General features: G+C 42.1%; 1 protein-coding gene across 1 annotated transcript in view; it reads right to left on the bottom strand.

The window, feature by feature from the left end:
* Positions 1–20,984, bottom strand: part of LOC128638486 (tyrosine-protein phosphatase non-receptor type 11-like) — a 372,663-nt gene that overhangs the window by 95,126 nt on the left and 256,553 nt on the right. The window contains 2 exon segments of the mRNA XM_053690465.1: positions 1,943–2,062; positions 2,144–2,336. Of these exon segments, the coding sequence (XP_053546440.1) occupies positions 1,943–2,062; positions 2,144–2,336 (313 nt within the window).

Below are 20,984 nucleotides of genomic sequence, written 5' to 3'. Positions count from 1 at the left end.
GGTTCTTCAAATTTTAATCTCCCAAGACCCAGTGCCATGATACCACATACTCTTTAACTACCTTATTTTTATGCTTGGTCTGAAAATTTCTGAAGTAATATACAAGATACTGTAGCTGCAATTTTGAGGAAAGTGACTAAAATGATTGAGTACTTTTTTTCCTGATTGTAGTCAAATTTGAAAGGGTTGTAAAATGCAACAACACACACACTCATAACACACACACACACACACAAACGTCCACAGCGCTGGTATACAAATGCTTTACTTTATTATCTTACACAGACATCATATAACATAGCGATGTTTCGGGTATCACCCTTATTCATGCTATATACATATATATTGAACTTCACACTTTTAAAAAGCCAAGAATTCGCGCCAACCGCAAAAATGCGGATCTGCTGCCACCTTCCGGTCAAAAATCATTATTACTCATTAAAAACAATGTTTGTTTACCTACAGAGTCTCAAAATCTTATTCTACAAATATATAAATTTACACATTTTTAATAATTAACTCAGATGCATTACCAGATTAACTCTAGATTACCTTTTCTATATTAGGTTGTTACCTAACAAAATTACTATTACTAAAGAAACACTGTCCAGTCAAAATCTCTATTTAAACCTTTAGGGGTCATGCTATCCAATTCCTGTATCCAGAACATTTCTTTTTGCTTCAACAGCTTTTCTCTATTGCTACCATTCCTTTGTGAGACCACCTCATCTATTTGCCACCTGAGTTGGCTTACCTGGTGTCCACATTTTAAGAAATGATTTGACACTGGGGCTTCTAAATTGTTCCATCTGATGTTGGATCGGTGCTGTGACATTCTGTCCCTGACCTTGCGGGTGGTCTCACCCACATAGATCAGGGAACCAGAACATTTTATTAGCTATACTACGTAAGTGGACTTGCATGTATAAAAATCCCTAATTTGGTATTTTTTCCCTCTTCTTGGGTGGTAGAAGTGATTTCCTTTGATCATAGAGTTACAGCTCATACAGCCCAAACATGGAAGGTGGTAGCAGATCCGCATTTTTGTGGTGGGCGCAAATTCTTGGCTTTTTAAAAGTGTGAAGTTTAATATATATGTATATAGCATGAATAAGGTTGATACTCGAAACGTTGCTATGTTATAGGATGTCTGTGTAATATAATAAAGTAAAGCATTTGTATACCAGCGCTGTGGACGTCTGTGTGGAGCCTTTGTGATTGGGGGACTTGGCGGAGTCCCTGTCTTCACTGGCGCAGGTTAAGGGGCCTTGTGCTGCTGTTTCCAATACTGGTGTTGGATAACACACACACTCATAACACATACTAATAACACACACACACAAGACTCGTGGGTTGAAGAATCCTGATCTAACAGATCAAACCTATGGACTTAAAATAATAATATAAAGGAGAAGTTTCCCAAGTTTTTGGTTTAGACACATTTGATTTTGACTTTTGTTGTCCAACAAAGCAGTATTTGGAATATAATGAGACAGATATAAAATTATATATAAGAAATATAGTATAGTGTGTGTATCACAATGGAAAATTATGCTCAAACAAAGACCTACATTAATTATTTTACATGGTTGTCCTGTTACTTACTGGTGCAAACCATACTTTTTCAACTACCCCCATGACCGGTTGGATTATATACAGTATACAAGTATACTAACTAACCAAGCTACATGCTACATAGCAATTACACAGATCAGTTCAGCCCCCTGACCTGTGACTGTACACAGCAAGAAAACTAAGATAAACATACTTAAGAAGCTTTCCAAGAGGTATATCACTGGAGTGCTTGTGCATCAGTGAAACCATGCAAATGTTGCTGAAAAAATGCCTGTTTTAAAAGCATCAGTTATTTGCATTTTGTACTAACTTTGATCCTCCAAAATAAGTACAAGGTATTTACTATTTATTTAAGAACCATCATTACCTGTTTAAGGTGCACCACAGCGCCAGACTTCTCTACCATTGGGTTCTTCTTGTAGTGCTCTAGTAAATCGCTCAGTGTATCAAACCTCTCCCCTCCTCCAACGTCGTATTTTCCATCTGGCTGATATTAGAGAGATGGAGAAAGTCAGAACAGCCATGTGAAGGTGTCCATATCTTAAATCCATCAGGTCTGGAATGTTACCTGGTACCGGATCATCACGTGGGTGACGCGCGATTTCCGTTCTCCGTTCTCCAGCTTCTCCTCGCTTGTTAGAACAGACAGCACAAAGTCTCCCGGCTTGCTTTGGCTCTCTCGTACCAAAAAGCTGCCAGGTTTCCCTTTTTCCATGAGAAGTTTCTCAGCTTCTCGACCAGACAGGTGTCCATGGTACCATCTAAAAAGAAAACCAGACGGCTATAACAACTGATAAGAGTGCAAAAGGAGTTTATTGAGGTGTCTAACATAACTAGACATTAAAGGGACATTAAATGCTAAATAAAAGCAAAGATTAGTCTGAGAAAATTATGTACAAGTACATTTTTTTAAATATTGGAGACATAAAAGTAAAATTCTAGGATTTCCACCATTTTAATCTCTTCTGCGGAGGACAATTAGCAACAGATAATAAAGAGTTACTGACGTGTGTAAACAATAGCAGCGTGAAAGGTCTTTATAAGAACCCAATTTTTTTCTTTAATGATTCAAACAGAGAATATCTAATATGGTTTCTTCTCTTGTTATCCTTTGATAAAAAAAAGCATACCTAGGTAGGCTTATGGAAAGCAATGCCTAGTAGGTGCTAGCTGCTGATTTGTGGCAGCACATATATGCCTCTGGTCATTGGCTCCCCCCGATGTGTTCAGCTAGCTCCCAGTAGAGTGTTGATGCTACTTCAACAAAGAATGCCAAGAGAATGAATCAAATTTAATAACAGAAGTAAAATCGGAAACTTGTAAAATCATATGCTTTATATGAATCATGAAAGAAAAAAAATGGGTTTCATGTTACTTTTTCAACTTATTTATAATTGTCACAAGGGATCTGAGAAAAGAACAGGCTTTTAAATTTAGGATAATTAAGTTACAACATGGCGGCTCAATTATAGAAGTTCAAGGGAACTGGAGAGTCAACAATTTTCAGAGTTAAAAGTACAGGAAGAGGGGAATAAATACATCATTAATGTATGCATATTTAAATATCTTAAATCACAATCACAGTGTTTAATGTCCCTTTAAGATCTTGGTGTTTACTTTAGAATGTGATGTATGCAATTTTAACTATGGCATTGTTATTATTTCTTGTTTAGGGCAATCAAGGAGTTAAAAGCTGCTCTCAATTAGACCTGGGAAGGGCTATGTTTAAAAAAAAAAAAAAAAGTTTATATAAAAAGACCAACATTTATAAAAAGAGCTGGTCACAGCCATAACTAAGTATTATATAGCCACTAAGTGTGCTGTGTTTAAGTGTTGGTAACATAGGAGCTATTATTTTATTTGCTGCCACTAGATGTCACCAAAGATGAAAACATGAAAGTATGAACTGCTCTGAACACGTGTGCCTTTTTTATTACATACAAGACAGCTAACTGTCCCAAATGTATATTAGATATTTTATCTGAGATTCCCTTGAAGACAAACTTTGAACAACCTGGATGATCTAACCTATTTCAAGGGATATACAACTAAAAGAAAATTGAAGTACCTGATTCTACACTGTCAGAGGGATAGTTTGTTCATTGTGGTCATTAAAACTTCACACAAGCAGCCTGTGGGTGGAGCCAATGTGACAGACAGTTCACCCACCCATTCTCATGTCTCAGTCATTCAGCTGACAGAGGAAACTAGGGGAAGCCCTAACAAAATGTTTAAAAAAAAAAATCAGCAAGCTGCAGGGAAAATAAGTAACATCATTCTAAACACAGTGTCACTGCTTGTGGGAAAGGGCTTACAACAAGACAACTCTGAATGCAGACAGGATGACATTTTAATAAAGATTTTGTTCTATGGAAGAAAAAAAAACAAAAAAAAAACAGAACAAGCAAACAGCAAAACTGTGCTTAGTTATGCAAAACTGTGGAAAGGGTAATAAAGGGATTATCTTTCTTTTAAAACAATACACATTCTATTGTAGACTGTCACTTTAAGAAAAAATGATAATAGGAGTAAATTAGAAAGTTACTTAAAGGGACACTGAACCCCCACATTTTTCTTTCATGATTCAGATAGAGCATGCAATTTTAAGCAACTTTCTAATTTACTCCTATTATCCAATTTTCTTCGTTCTCTTGCTATCTTTATTTGTAAAAAGCAGGAATGTAAGCTTACGAGCCGGCCCAGCTTTGGTTTAGCAACTGGGAAGCACTTGCTGATTGGTGGGTAAATGCAGCCAGCAATCAAGCAAGCCCTATCCAGGGTGCTGAACTAAAAATGGGCTGGATCGTAAGCTTACATTCCTACTTTTTCAAATAAAGATATCAAGAGAACGGAGAAAAATTGATAATAGGAATAAATTAGAAAGTTGCTTAAAATTGCATGCTCTATCTGAATCATGAAAAAAAAAAATTGGTTCAGTATCCCTTTAAACTTGCATGCTCTACCCGAATCATGAAAGAACAAAATTTGGGTTTTATATCCCTTTAACCTTTAATAATAAAATGTTGGATGATAAAAATCTCTCTCTTTCTGTTACAACTGCTGTATAGCGCCATCTTCATTTTGGTATACAAGTGGCTTACATTTGTATTAAGGGGACACGTACAATTAAGGAGATAATTATTTTTTTCCCAAAATTGTTTTATTGAAGGATTTTGTGCAGAAGTCCCCAAATAATCATTGAACAGGAATGTATACAGGCTGTCAACAAATAAAGACATATACATCAGATACAGTAAGTATACATGTTGTCAAGTCATTAAGAATAGTTCCACAGATACTTTTTGCTGTATCACAACATTTAGCAAACACTAATGGTAAGCCACATTATTAACAGGATTCAATAGGATATCCAATAGGAGCGTGTCCACTATGTCCCTTAGTAAGATTGCAAAGGATTCATCATAGTACATTCAGATACACAAAATAAAACATCAGTAAATTGTACAAACAGTGGACAATAAAACATACTGACATACATGAAAAACCATGATGAATTTCTATAGGGTACATTTTCCACTGCTTACGAAGTAAGCTCAGAGGTGTAGAGAAGTGGGGTAGGGAGTTATGGGCAATGTTAAGCGAATTGGCTCAGTTTAAATGTTCACAAAGGGAAAAAATTACCCCTCAGTTCAGGAAAAGAAGTGAGAGGGTAAGGGGTTGGGGAGTGGAGCCTATAAGGATGCAGGGGCTTAGACTTGGTAACAACTGAAGAGGGTCCAATTGCGTCCCTATGGGACATAGGTAAAAGGCAATATCATGGGGTATGGGGGCTTATCCCCCAAGGGCCAATATTATAGACTAAAAAAACCAAACAATGAAACTATTGGCGTCTTGTGGGGTCCACTAACTTATCGGCTACAGGGTAGAGCCATATGGTAGGAAAACATTGTGAGGAGATGTAAGGTCCATGCATCAAGTTTTGACCATATAATGTACTCAGGTAAATGTATCGCTCCTCTGGGATTATGTCACCACTAAACCAATATGGAAAAAAGATATATGTTGTATCTCCCCTCAGGGATTGCCGTCACCAATGGACGGAGACGGAAAAGGGGTATTGGATATGACCCACTCTATCTCACAGAGTTGGAAAGGGTGAGGGGAGATACCTTTCTTTTATTCGCTATAAAGAGTCACTGAAGACCAAACCATTAACTTAGCTAAGTAATAGGGAGATACTTGTGGCTTGTAGGACCATAATAAAGAGAATCAAGTATTCTATGGGTCTACATTAATAAAAAAGATCAAACAGCAAGTGCTATACACAGTTAGACAAAGCATGACAAAGTTCGTAATGGATACAAACAAATATAAACACAGAACAAATAAAAGCCAACATGATACACCATATTAATCTCACATGATCAATAGCATTCTAGATAGTGCCTTATGAAACTAGAAACCTATATATTTATATGGAGAGAGAGTCATCTATTAATTGTCCCATACAGAGATTATAGTCTCATCTGGAGTCCCAAATTACTTACATAAGGGTCATAAGAGTACTGGTAACGATCAATATGTAAAGATGGCTGTTAGGGATAGTAGAGATGGAAACATTATAGGGATTCCTCTTTAACATTATAGTTATGATCTAGACTGCGCCATCTCGGCCGCTGACTGCACAGCAAGACAACAATTGCTTGTAGGAATCTCGGCATAAATATAGTAGCCCCCTGAAAACACCCAAATTAGTACACACATATTACCTGCAGTGACATGTAAGGAGCTCCTAATGAACTCTGAGCATCAGGTTAGGAAAATATTATATAACCGCTTCACCACATGTAACCTATACAATTATCTTAAAGCTACGTGGGCGTGGGAGAGTTTTTGTATATGAATTTAACTAGTTGTTTAACTTGTTGCAATTTAAATATTTTAAGTCACCAGAAATGGTAACATGACATAGTAGCACCAATAGGTGGACCTTTATACTAGTTATGAGCCATAGGCAGAATATTTCTCAAACATATTAAAGAAAAAGCATGCATACGCTGAGGGAACTCATAAGTAATATTTGAGAGATCGTTGCAGCATTAAACTCCAGGTGGCAATGTCAACCTGTCAAAAACATACCCTAGGGACAACATTTATAAATATACTAAACAAGTTATATTAACCAACAGTGAAAAACTTAACAGTAAATATGATCAGTCCCAAAAGATAACTTGGCAGATTTTCCTGCAAAATCTGTGTGCAAAGGGAGTATATCAGTCCAATTGAAGGAGAAGACAGAAATAGGTCTATCCCACCCTTATTTTCTGAGTGTGGTAATTATGGCACGAGAATGGCTTGTGTGGCTGCTCCGGATTGAAATAGTTCAGAGACTGGGAATCCCATGACAATACCTTTGTCCCAAGCAAGATGTCAACGGAAGGCAGCTTCATGCTTAAACCTTTATGTGCTAAGCACTTTCCCACCTGGGTGCTAAGATTTTTAACGTCACCACGCAAAACGGGAAGCCCCGGCGATGCCTGTCACTCTGGAGGCACGATCACCGGGGTGGGAGCCCCCAGATCTCCCTCAAGGTAGGAGAGTGCTAGTGACGGCTCTGAGCCGTCATTAGCACCAGAGTGGGAAACTCTGTGACGGCTCAGAGCCGTCATTAGGACTCAAAGTGTTAATGGACACAGGATATTCTCAGGGTATGTAATCGGGTAAAAAGCCACCTTATCATCGCGAGAACACTGGGGCCCGCATAGGTCTCCCTCTTGGTTGAATGGAGCTAGCCATCTCCGGTCTTCCCCTAGAACAGACAGCTTCTCCCAAACGCTACTGCTGTAGTTATGCGGCTCAAAGTTACCGGGGGGTATGATATAGACAAGAAGTCTGGTGACTCGCTACCAGCGATCTAGGTTCTGCCATCCACAGGTGCTCTTCTGTAAAGTTCTTCTGTTGTAGTGTCACATATTGCAGTATGTGCAGCTAGCGTATCCTCAGCAGTGCTCTGTACATCTTTTCTCCATATAGTACATGGAGTTGGCTGTCGTAAGGGGGTCATCTCTGCTAAAACTCTGAGAAGCTGCAATTCCGTTTGTTTGAGGGCAGCCTCTAGGGAACTCAGAACTTTCTTCTCCCAGCTAACCGCAGCCGCCATTTTCCTGTGTCGTAGTCTGCAATCTCACAGCCTTCTTACAAGGCTTAGATCAGGGGTAGGTTCCGTGCTTTAGTTCCCAATCTTGGTCAATCAGATTGATAAGGAGTAAATCTCATTGGGGTCTTCAACAGGACTTATCAGCAGTATAAAAAGCTATCAATTGACCCATAAAATCAATATTAAAAGCTGGAGCTCATGAAGTGCACGTCTGTCCACTCTTGATGGTTAGCCCCACCCCCCAAGGAGATTAGTTTTTTAAAACAAGCTAAGCGCAGAGTCTATTTTTTTTTTTTTGGTTTTGATCAGTGATTTTACCCTGCCCAAACTCCCTGACTGGCAAAAAATTTTTAAAAAAACAAACAAACATGAAATAGTTATGCTAACAGTAATCCTATATAGAATTTCACAAAATATAATTTTTACATTCTCCTATTTATATTGATTCTTAAGTTTTTATTAGTTCAGACAAACATGGATCGTGAGCCCTAACATTAACAGCACAATAAAATAAGGCTAGCGTTTACTGCCAAGTTTTCATTATTACTATGATGATCACTTAAATTAAAGTGAAGGTACATTTTCATGAATCAATGCCCTGTTTTTAAAAAATACTATTAAAAACAGGGGCACTTTCATTCATGATAGTTAAAGGGATAGTTAACATTGTAGCATATTTTTATTTATTTTTTTTATTTCAAAAGATTTTTATTTGTTTTAACAAGTATAACACTGACTGGGGACTCGCAGGTCCCCTGCACATTATAATACAAACCATATCATAAAATGCTAGAGTAGAATACAAACAATCGAAGAGGAAATAATGAATAGATAGGATACATCTTAATCATTGAAGTATCAGAGACAGAAGTCAGTACATTTCTGAGAAATTATCAAAAGAGAGTGGGAGGGGGGGGGGGAAGGAAGGGGGGGATTCAGCAATATGTGTGGGGAGGGAGACGGGGGAGGGGAAGACACCTATCAGGGTTTGTCTGAAGCAGATGATACATGTGTTCCTATACCCTAACCTGGGGGAGCCATGTGATGTCATGTGTTTCCGTCCAGTCAGCCCAGGCCATCTCAAACAAGTCACTTTTGTCCAGACTGTAGAATATGTCCCTTTCCATAGCGTGCAGGTAGGCCATATTCCTAAGGATATCGGACCAGCAAGGAGGAGAAGCTTTCTTCCAGCATCTAGCAATACAAGTTTTGACTGATGTTAGGACGTATACACAAAAGATCTGTTGGTGTTTGGGAAGGGCATGCAAGTTTAAGTGTAGAAGTGCTGTGGCAGGGCTTTTAGGCAATTGAATCTTGAGAGTAGATAGAGTGCGGAAACATAGGTTCCACAGATGAGACAACCTGGGGCATTCCCACCAAATGTGGAGCATGCTTCCCCGGGCCCCACATTCCCTCCAGCATTGTGGGGAGGACGTCAGGAACATCTTGGCTAATCGCACTGGGACCAGGTACCATTGAGAGATGACTTTATAGTGTGTTTCAAACATTGTCACACAATGCAAAGATTTTTTGGTCAGGGCAAGAGACCCTTGCCAGGCGCCAGCCGATATTCTAGAGTGGAGAATAGTGTCCCACTTACTCAGATGTGGGGCCAGGTCTGGGGGCACCGTACCCTCTAGCAGACAATAATGTCTCGACAGGGGCTTGTGGAGTCTACGCCCACCCTTCCACATAGATTCCCATGGGGTAAGTGGAGGGGGAAAAACCCCAGCTAGATAGGAAACTCTTAATCCTAGTAAGCTCGAAGTGAAGGTAGGGTGGGACATCGTCACCAGGACTGTCCCTAGACAACATAAAATAGCCGTCTCCACTAGACCAAAGATCCGAAACTTGTTTCACACTTATTCTAGCCCATGTGTTAGGGTGTGTCTCAGGGAGGCCTGTAAAGAGGCCTGGAATAGAGGTAATCGGGGAGGGATGCGGCGCAATCAGCTTGCGGTGCCGGATCTTATCCCATACCGCCAAGCATTCCACGACTACATAATTGTGGATGTTCAAGGTTCTACGGCTGTGAACCGGGGTCCAGATTAGATCTTTTAAATAGATATCGAAGGGCAGTGAAGCTTGTTCGATATCCCTCTACCTGTCTTGAGAGTGTAGTACTCCCCACTGAGAGATATGTGTGAGCATGGCTCCCTCATAATACTTTACTATGGATGGGGAGGCCAGTCCCCCAAGGTGGACCGGGAACTGGAGTGTTTTATGGGCTATCCTAGGTGTTTTATTCTGCCAGACAAATTTGGTGCACTCGCTTTGGAATTGCAGCAGTAGGTGGGTGGGTACTCTAATTGGTAGGCACCTAAACAGATAGGTCAGCCGCGGAAGGAACGACATCTTGAGAGAGGCTATGCGGCCCATCCAAGAAATGCTCTTGTGATCCCAGGCATTTTTTAACGCTCGCAGGTCTGCCAGTAGGGGTAAAAAGTTATCCTTGACCATCTGCTTCAGGTCGTTAGATATTTTAACTCCAAGGTGAGTGATACATTTACTAGACCATTTAAAGTCGAATTGTCTCTGGAGGGCCAGGATGTAGTTTTGGGGGAAACCCCACCAGTAAATTTCTGTTTTGGGGCGTTGAGTTTGTAAAAGGAAAGAGAGCCAAAGGTCTCAAGCACATCCAGGAGTTTAGGGATTGTACGAAGAGGGTCCGCTGAGAACACCGTCACATCGTCAGCAAATAAGGCGATGTTATGTTTAGAGCCCGAGAGTGTGATACCCACTAAATCTTTATTGGTGCGTATTGTTTCTGCAAGTGGCTCAATTGCCAGGGCGAACAGAAGCGGGGAGAGAGGGCAACCCTGCCTCGTGCCATTACGGATGGGGAATGAAGTTGAATGGAACCCCATCCCCCTAACTGTTGCCGTGGGGTTGGAATATAGGGCTTGGATCGCGAGACGTATGTCAGGGGGAAATTTGAAAACGTCTAGGGTCTCCCAAAGGTAGCTCCATCTGACCCTATCAAAGGCCTTCTCGGCATCTAGAGAGATAACCGAGAAAGGCTTGTTCATTCTCGTTGATTCGCAAACTATGTTAATGAGGCGCCTTGTATTATCAGGACCCTCACGATTATATATGAGCCCTACTTGGTCTGGGTTAACCAGGGTAGGCAGAAGCTTGCAAATTCGATTCGCGATAAGCTTGGAGTAGATTTTTATGTCCACGTTTATAAGTGAAATAGGTCTATAGTTGGGGCAATGAGAGGGGTCCTTGTTTGGTTTCGGGATCATAATGATCTCGGCCTCCAAAAATTCCCTTTTAAAACTTCCTCCTTGTCTGGCAGTGTTAAAAAACCTAAGGCGTAGCGGCACTAGTTCTTGGCTGTAAGTTTTGTAGAACTGTGCAGGGAATCCATCAGGGCAAGGGGCCTTAAGAGATTTAAGTCGCTGGATGACCTGCTTGACTTCCAGCTGAGTGAACGGATTAGTCAAAGACTCCTGTTGTTCCATCGATAGGGAGGGTAGATTTAGAGTATCGAGAAATTCTCTAATCTGTTGAGTGGAGGCGGGGGCCCTGATCTCAGTACCCTCAAGATCATAGAGCTTGGAATAGTAGTCTGAGAAGCAATCCCCTATCTGTGAGAGGAGTTTGTGAATCTTGTTGTTATAGAAGATTTGGTGTATACGAGACGTGCTGTTCCGCTGGCGCAGTTTATTCGCTAACAAAGTATCTGCCCTGTTGCCTTTATAATAAAATATCTGTTTAAGTCTTGTGAGATTCTCTTGGGTACGCCGCAATTCTAGATATTTAATATGCGAGCGCACAGCCAAGATCTGGGAGGACAATGCTTCTGTGACATTGGCTCTGTTGGCAGATTCAAGTAGTCTAAGTCTGCAGTGGGCTTGGGCTAGGGAGAGTCCAGCTAATTTCCTAAGGCGGGCTTGCTTGCGGATGATGTAGCCTCTGGTTACCGCCTTGATGGCTCCCCAGAGTGTGTCATCGGCAGTCTGACCATTGTCATTGAGTTGGATGAGATCTATAAGATCTCTTCGCAACTCCTCCATAAAGGGGATTTCTGCTAGGATATTGTGCGGAAGAGACCATCTATTTTTATGGGGACAAGGGTCACTGATTTGTAAATCCGCAAGTACTGGATCATGGTCGGACCATGAACATAGGGGAATGCTGGATTGGAGCACTGAGTCCAACCTAGAGTAGGTTTTGTGTACCTGGGAGAAATTAGTGAAGTCCCTATCTGTGGGGTGTAGAGACCGCCAGATGTCATAATATCCAAATTCAGACATGATTGATTTGAATCGTGTGGAGAGAAGGGTCAGTTGGGAGGAGGACCTAATTGGGTTTAATGTCTTTCGGTCAAGTTCAGTATCCCAAATCATGTTATAGTCCCCTGCTATTATGACTCTGCCTTGTTTATGCTGGTCAATCAGCCTCAGGATTTTCCTGAGACAAGCAGGCTGTTGGGAATTAGGTAGATAAACTGAGACAAGGGTATGTGTGACATGATCTAGCTTACATACTACTATCGTAAATCTAGCCTGGGGGTCCCTAAGTACCTGGATTTCCTCATAAGCTATCCTCCTGTGGATCATGACAGCAGTCCCTCAAGCTTTCTTTGTGAACGAAGAACACTCAATTGTTGTGTATGATCGAGAGTGGAATCTGTTGGGGGAAGCTAACAGCCAATGTGTTTCTTGTAGAAACACTACGTCAGGATTATGATGACGTAGCATACGGGAGAGTAAGCTCCTCTTGTAGGGAGAGTTTAAGCCTCTGGAGTTGTGTGTGCATATTCGTAAGCGGGACATTCTCTACCTCCGATCCAGGGAAGTGTATGGGCGGGGGAAATATCTGGGAGACCTAGACCGTTTTCCTAGTGAGAGGTGTGTGAGGGCTGGGGAGTAAGGGAAATGGTTAGCACGTAACAAGGAAATGTACTGACAACACAGGTGGAAATAGTCCACCTAGTTGGAACCCTGGCGTGGGTTAACCAGTGGGGGGGGGGAGCTAAGAGCGAATGTATGAAGAGGGGAACTGGAAAGTCCAGCCCCACTCCGAAAACTAGATAGATAAACTTTGGGAAGGGAAACCAAAGTGCAAGTGAGTAAATATCAACCTGTGCGCCCGAAAGGGCACAGCCTAAACAAAATAATCCAGGTGAACATAGAAACCTGACAAGGAACAGTAAATGCAATACAGTCAAAACACATGAGCATAATATAAAGAGTAGAGTGGAGTCGCATATAATTATATAGGTACATATTTCAGTCAGTGCAGGCCCCACTCATTATTACATCAATGCAACCACGAAGGGTAAAGGGAGTAAGAATAAGAGCAGTTCACCATGTCATGTCCGTGGTACACTAGGCAGAGTGAATACGGAGGCCAGGTATATAGCATTAAGCTGTAGAGAAAATAGGAAGCGCCTAGGCCTGTCATGAGGTGGTGGAATGCGGTCCAATACACTTAGTAGTTGCGATTTTCAGTACAATACCTACCCCACTCCATAACCCCAGAAGATAGCAACAGAGGGCATTAAAGGCAGAGGTGAGCATATTTAATCCTAACAGGCCTGTAAAATATGGTGGGCATGTAGGTCTGACAAAAAAGAACAATAGGTATAATTAACTGTCTAAACACATAAACCTAACATGTATGAAACCATAGAGTATGGCCCAAGGGACCATTGGGGGACATGTGTCAGACCATACCATCCTAGTTCCTCTGCCTAACTGCATAGCACCATAGGTGGGCAGAAGTGGGAGTTTTGTAGCTTGTCAGGTTCCTGAGATGTGGCAAAAGCAATTGCCGCTTATCATGAGGACAGAGTCTCCGCTTGGGTAGGATCCAAAGGCTGCAGTGTTTTCAGTCTCTTCGGTCTTTGTTCTTTCACCGACCACTCGGAGGCCGAGACTCTGAGCTTAGATTGGGTCCCGGGGGGTCCCCTGGAGTCTACTGCCATAAGGCCCCACTGACCCAAGAGAGCGGTTCCTTGCGATAGAGAGGTCACCGTGAATGGTTTGTTGTCCTTTGTGATTATTAGTTTAGTAGGGTAACCCCATCTGTATTTGATGTTTTCCCTACGGAGGATCTGTGTGACCGGCTGGAAGTACCTACGATGTTGTAGAGTGTGTGTGGATAGGTCGGGCAGCAGCTGTATGTCCTTGAACTTCTCTGATATCTGCGGTTTCCGAAAGGCCGCCTGCATGAGCCTGTCCTTGAATGGAAAGCTATGGAAACAGACTATGACGTCTCTCGGTTTCTCTTGTGATACAGTTCTAGGTCGTAAGGCTCTATGAGCTCTTTCCATGGTATCATTAAGTCCATCTGTTGGGCCCAGCAGGTCTTTAAAGAGGTCTTTCAGAAAGGTTTGAATCTCTGCAGGTTGGATATCTTCCGGGATTCCTCTAAATCTTACATTGTTTCTGCGAGCCCTATCCTCCACATCGGCAAGTTTAAATTCTAGTTGGCTGATCTGGTCTGCCAGAGATTCTGAGTATGCCAGCAAGTTGGTATGGTCGGTAGCAAGGTCGTCCTGTTTCCTTTCCAGGGAGTCCACCCTGTCCCCAATCTCAGATATGTCCTTGCGGAGTTCAGCATGATTGTGCTGAATTTCCTTAGTAATGGAGATAGTTTGGTTTGCCAGCATTTTTTTAAGGGTTTCCTCCGTAATTAGGTGTTGTGATCTGACATGAGGCGTAAGGTCAGGTTGGGAGCCATCCCCTAGGGATTCAGAGTCACTCTGATCCTCAAGTAAATCTTCATTCCGGTCTTTAGTTGGTTGCGTGAAGTGGTCCTGAACCGTTTTCTTTACTGGACCTGGTGTTTTCAAGTGTCTCTTAGTGTTATGGGGCATTTTCAAATGAGAGGAGAATATCCTATACTAAACAGTTGAACCTGGACTAGAAATTGCTAAGGAGATATATGAGCCCAACAGGTTGACAAATTGGAAAAAGGAAAATACACATGCACATTAGTAATACATGACTGAGTGGGGCCGGACGTCCACTTATGACCTCTATCTCCCCATGGCGGCGCCTATGAGCAGAACACTGCCCTACAACTCTGTGTAATTAGCCTAAGACGCCGACCCACGTAAAGACAGGGGCCCAGTGGAGCCTACTGCGAATCACCTTTAGTTTACAATGAGACACCTCAGTTAGACCTGGAAGGGATATTCCCCCTCGGACCCAGGGGAGGGGGGGTACGACCGGTTGGAAGGGAAAAAGGAAAGTGGAGGTGACCAGCCTGCGTGGGCAGGCCGGAAAGGAGGAGGAGTCCGAAGGGGAGGATTTAGTGAGAGCAAAAGTGTTCAACACTCAAATGGGTTTACCAGCGTACACTACCAGAGTCAGTGTCTCCTGTCAATCTGCCCACAGGGCGAGGGACTGAGTTTGACCTCTCTTTTGACCCGCAAACAGCTTATGTGCAGCAGACAGGCAGGAGAGACTATGGTCTAAGCAGTGTGGGTCCCCTTGTCCTGAAAAGAAGAAGTACAGGTTATGTTATGGCAGAACACTTTAAGTAAAGCAAGACACTCCACCCTGTGCTAGGGCCACAGAGAAGCTTAACCTTTTAAGGACACAGCTTTCAGTTTGCTCAATTGTTTTATGACGGAAAAAATCCGTCATATGTCCTTAAGAGGTTAAACTGGCACAGCAACACAAAAAAATCACAGTTCCAAATCAGCACCCTCTATTAATAAAGCAGTATTTGTATAAATAGTAACTTATACTGATAGTAGGAGGAAAAGTACCCAAAATACAGCAAGATTAATATAAATATAACAGGCTGAAACCTTGAAAACCTGTAGGAGAGGGTGTATATTGTTAGTGCAAGATATTAAATGACACTACACCTCAGGTTGCAGACCCAAGGACAATGATGCTGACGCAGCAGCCTAATGTACTTAAGTCTCTGGTGAGAAGTCTGGGCGAAATCTCACAGTTGTGAGGGGATGATGTGTAGATGAAAATATTATGTTCCAGTCAGGGTTCTCAATATAGTATCAGTAGCTCCCAACACTGTAAGCTTATATATAGGAGCAGTCCATGTGGGTATACATGCTAAAGGCAAAAGGCGCCAAGGCTCATATCATAAACCTTTATCTTAGCAGGGCCTCCTGGTTCTAGTGGATTATGTCCTTGACCCCCTCTAAGGCAAAAAAAAACAAAGGCCAATAGTTAGGGCTCAACAAAGCTATACCTCCAGGTAGTGTGCTCTCTCAATGTTTAAATCGTATTTTCAGTTGCAGGTATCCAGTAAAGACATTTAAAAGTTACCAGGGAATACAGCTGGAGCCCTAGTGGGGATCTCAGGGAGGAGGTGGGTGAGATGAAGAGCCTAGCAAATAAAGAGGGTGCACTCCAGGGTGTCTAACGAGGTGGCTAAGTGTGAGCTCAAAACTTTGTGGGGTCAGTACCTGTGTCTCCACGTGGGTGAAGCCTATTCATCAATTTCTTGAGGACAGAGGGTGTCACCGGCAGTTTCCAAGGGCTTTTTCTCCAATCACTCTATCAGGCACCCTTAGAGGTGAGTACCTGGCGATCGTTGGCTGTCCGGTAGCAATAGCAGTGCTCCTCCGAGTACACACTGCTCAGACTGAGGCAGAGCTGTATAGGGAAGCTGAGGCCCAAGATGGCGCGGGTTCAGACAAACTGTGCAACAGATAGGCCCAGCTACTTTTGCCTTGGATTCCGGCCGTCTCAGCCTACTCTACCTCCCGACAGATAAGGCAGGTGGTTATCCACTAACTGACGCCCCACAGGAGCACTGATCTTCAGGATCCCTCGATTGCAACCAGGTAGGGTTTCCTGTCCCACTTCCTCCCCTCAGCAGATGTCCGGGCCGCCGGGTACACGCTCCGGAGTGGATCCCTGACCCTCCGGAGCGGTGTGGCAGAAGATAAGCTGAGAGCTGATGGTAGCAGAGGGAAGTAGCTTCTGAGTCTCCAGAGTGGAGCCCCGACCCTCCAGAGCCAGGTAGCAGCTGTAGTCAGAGACAAAGAGAGGTCTCAGTATCTGTCTCACCTCTGGCGTCCTTCTCCCGCAGTCAGAACAGGGCCTCTCTTGTAAGTAGCAGGCAAGCAGTAGATAGATTCTCCGGAGCGGAGCCCCGACCCTCCGGAGAACTAGCTCTCCTGTCAGTGTCTTTAGATGCCGCTCTTAGGTAGTCACCGCTGCAAATGATCGTAGGTGTAATAGTAAGTGTTCTTGCTTTGGGTATGTGGCTCCAACCGCTCCGCAATATATAAGAGAGTTTAGCTTAGCCTTAAATTAGGGCTTGGGCTGGTATTTCAATACTTTAAAGAACACTTTTATTTCGTTTTCTTAGAGCAGAGCTCTTCACCAACACGTCTGTTTAGATCTGCGGTTAGCTCCGCCCCCCCCCATTGTAGCATATTTTGAAAAATACTTACCTTTATCTTATGCAAAGCCGGATCGGCGATCTCCGCCCACAGGTCCTAAACCGGCTTCCTCCAATCATGGCATCCCTCTCAGAGCGTCCATCTCGTGAGGCCACACCATGATTGGAGGAAGCAGGTTTCGTCATTGCTGTGTAAGTACAGCAGGAAGAAGCGGGGCAGGGGATCACGGATTCCATGGTTACCTGGGTATGTGAACCCTCCTTTGAAAGAGGGGTCTTTTCTTATAAAGATTATTTTGAGGTGGTAGGGCCACTTTTATAGCCCAGAGCACAATAAAAGGCGCTTTAAAAAACAAGTAATTGGCATTTCTACTGCAAATCACCTGCTATCTAAAGAGAGGTGAGACCACATTTAAAAATGGGTAATCCCTTCTTATGTGAGGGTGAGTGCCTATGTTGTCTTTAGGGGATAGGGGCTTCCTTTGTAGTCACTGTCCCCCATACAGTAAATACATTAATGGCAGTCTCCTACCAATGGCAAGGGTACACATTGGAACCTCCTCTCTAAACTAGAGTCTCATACCCTTCTGGTTTTTTTATGTTCTGGGGGCCTCTAGAAGTGATCACCTGAAGAGGGCAATTTCGCCTTTCACATGAGAGGGTCAGATACCCCTCCTTGTAAAATGCATAAGATTGCCCTTAAAGAGGCAATAACCTACAGATTAATTTATGTATGCCGTTTCCCTAAGGGGGAGAGTGTCTCAAAAAGTCTCAATCCCCCCCCCCCCCCAGTCTGTGCTAGGGGAAGAAGTGACCCCTCATATAAAAGGGTATACGCCACTATTTTAAATGAAGGGGCCCCTGTTTGAGCCCCCTTCCCACTTTCAAGTGCAGGTTATTGTGGCTTTAAGGGTGATGATCCTACTAAGGTATGCTACTCAACAAAGGATACCAAGAAAATTAAGTACATTTGATAACAGGAGTAAACTGAAAAGTCTCATACAATTGTATGCTTTATCTGAACCATGATAGTTTTACGTTGATGTCTCTTTAAACATTGTACATTTCAATCTTCAAATGTTCCATGTTCCTTTATCTCCACAAATGACTAACATCCCTTCAAACGTATTCCCCGTTAACTATTGCACACGGTAGATGATGTCATTTTGCTATGGAACCAACAAAAGAGTTAAAAATAACAAGTCTGTTTGCGTTTGAGGTCTATTTAGAGTTCATTTATAGGAAGACTTGCTTGTTTAGGTTCTTTCTGCCTTTTTCAGCTGACACAACAGGCCCCATCATGCTACTTTTGACTCTTCTCGCATATCTTAAAAGCTGAGTGTAATCTCCTGAGAACAATGCTGACTACCATTTCCTTGCAGGTTTATTAAATAGATTGACACAGAAAAATTCAATATTTTAAAAGGTAATTTAGCTTTTAATGCATATTCATATTGCTCCAGCTAGTCTTGTCTGAACATCCCTTTTTCCTTAAGAAACGTATGGATTATTACCTGAACTACTAACATTGTTGTGGATAAAGATAACACAGAAAAACATGCACTATAAGGTCCCTTTAAAGAGACGTTGTACTAAACAAAAACAAATAAATGTTTATACATTACAGGGAGTGCAGAATTATTAGGCAAGTTGTATTTTTGAGGATTAATTTTATTATTGAACAACAACCATGTTCTCAATGAACCCAAAAAACTCATTAATATCAAAGCTGAATAGTTTTGGAAGTAATTTTTAGTTTGTTTTTAGTTATAGCTATTTTAGGGGGATATCTGTGTGTGCAGGTGACTATTACTGTGCATAATTATTAGGCAACTTAACAAAAAACAAATATATACCCATTTCAATTATTTATTTTTACCAGTGAAACCAATATAACATCTCAACATTCACAAATATACATTTCTGACATTCAAAAACAAAACAAAAACAAATCAGTGACCAATATAGCCACCTTTCTTTGCAAGGACACTCAAAAGCCTGCCATCCATGGATTCTGTCAGTGTTTTGATCTGTTCACCATCAACATTGCGTGCAGCAGCAACCACAGCCTCCCAGACACTGTTCAGAGAGGTGTACTGTTTTCCCTCCTTGTAAATCTCACATTTGATGATGGACCACAGGTTCTCAATGGGGTTCAGATCAGGTGAACAAGGAGGCCATGTCATTAGATTTTCTTCTTTTATACCCTTTCTTGCCAGCCACGCTGTGGAGTACTTGGACGCATGTGATGGAGCATTGTCCTGCATGAAAATCATGTTTTTCTTGAAGGATGCAGACTTCTTCCTGTACCACTGCTTGAAGAAGGTGTCTTCCAGAAACTGGCAGTAGGACTGGGAGTTGAGCTTAACTCCATCCTCAACCCGAAAAGGCCCTACAAGCTCATCTTTGATGATACCAGCCCAAACCAGTACTCCACCTCCACCTTGCTGGCGTCTGAGTCGGACTGGAGCTCTCTGCCCTTTACCAATCCAGCCACGGGCCCATCCATCTGGCCCATCAAGACTCACTCTCATTTCATCAGTCCATAAAACCTTAGAAAAATCAGTCTTGAGATATTTCTTGGCCCAGTCTTGACGTTTCAGCTTGTGTGTCTTGTTCAGTGGTGGTCGTCTTTCAGCCTTTCTTACCTTGGCCATGTCTCTGAGTATTGCACACCTTGTGCTTTTGGGCACTCCAGTGATGTTGCAGCTCTGAAATATGGCCAAACTGGTGGCAAGTGGCATCTTGGCAGCTGCACGCTTGACTTTTCTCAGTTCATGGGCAGTTATTTTGCGCCTTGGTTTTTCCACACGCTTCTTGCGACCCTGTTGACTATTTTGAATGAAACGCTTGATTGTTCGATGATCACGCTTCAGAAGCTTTGCAATTTTAAGAGTGCTGCATCCCTCTGCAAGATATCTCACTATTTTTGACTTTTCTGAGCCTGTCAAGTCCTTCTTTTGACCCATTTTGCCAAAGGAAAGGAAGTTGCCTAATAATTATGCACACCTGATATAGGGTGTTGATGTCATTAGACCACACCCCTTCTCATTACAGAGATGCACATCACCTAATATGCTTAATTGGTAGTAGGCTTTCGAGCCTATACAGCTTGGAGTAAGACAACATGCATAAAGAGGATGATGTGGTCAAAATACTCATTTGCCTAATAATTCTGCACTCCCTGTATATATATATATATATATATATATATATATATATATATATATATATATATATATATATATATATAAAGATGTATTGTAGTATATGCACTCTCACCAACACACTACAACTTGCCAGGGTGCTGTAGCCAGGTATGTAGAAAATGAAAAATAGAAAGCACTCACTGGACTGCAGACAGCAATGTGAATCAAATAGAATTTATTGTGACGTTTCGGGACCAACAACGTCCCTTCCTCTGACAAACAGCTAGTGAAAAAACAAACATTTATAGACCCATAAAACACTCCCCTAGGTAAACTGCCAATGAAAATGTGCCGTGTGCAAAACAAAAATGAGCCGTGTGCAAAACAGGCATAGATCCCTACAATTAGGGTTAAAGCATGGTGAATAATATATTCAATGTGTAAATGTATATAGATATATATGTGATACTATGTGTGCAAACTATAAGAATACCTGATAGCCCCCAAAACATGACCGATCTACTGAGACTGGAATAAAATCTATAACGCACATCTAGTTGTTGTTTTTATTTTCACTACATGTGCGTTATAGATTTTATTTCAGTCTCAGTAGATCGGTCATGTTTTGGGGGCTATCAGGTATTCTTATAGTTTGCACACATAGTATCACATATATATCTATATACATTTACACATTGAATATATTATTCACCATGCTTTAACCCTAATTGTAGGGATCTATGCCTGTTTTGCACACGGCTCATTTTTGTTTTGCACACGGCACATTTTCATTGGCAGTT

The sequence above is a fragment of the Bombina bombina genome, chromosome 8 (assembly GCF_027579735.1).
Source record: "Bombina bombina isolate aBomBom1 chromosome 8, aBomBom1.pri, whole genome shotgun sequence".
NCBI lineage: Eukaryota > Metazoa > Chordata > Amphibia > Anura > Bombinatoridae > Bombina > Bombina bombina.
Note: the sequence above shows the minus strand (reverse complement) of the source record. Positions and strands in the feature narration are given on the sequence as shown.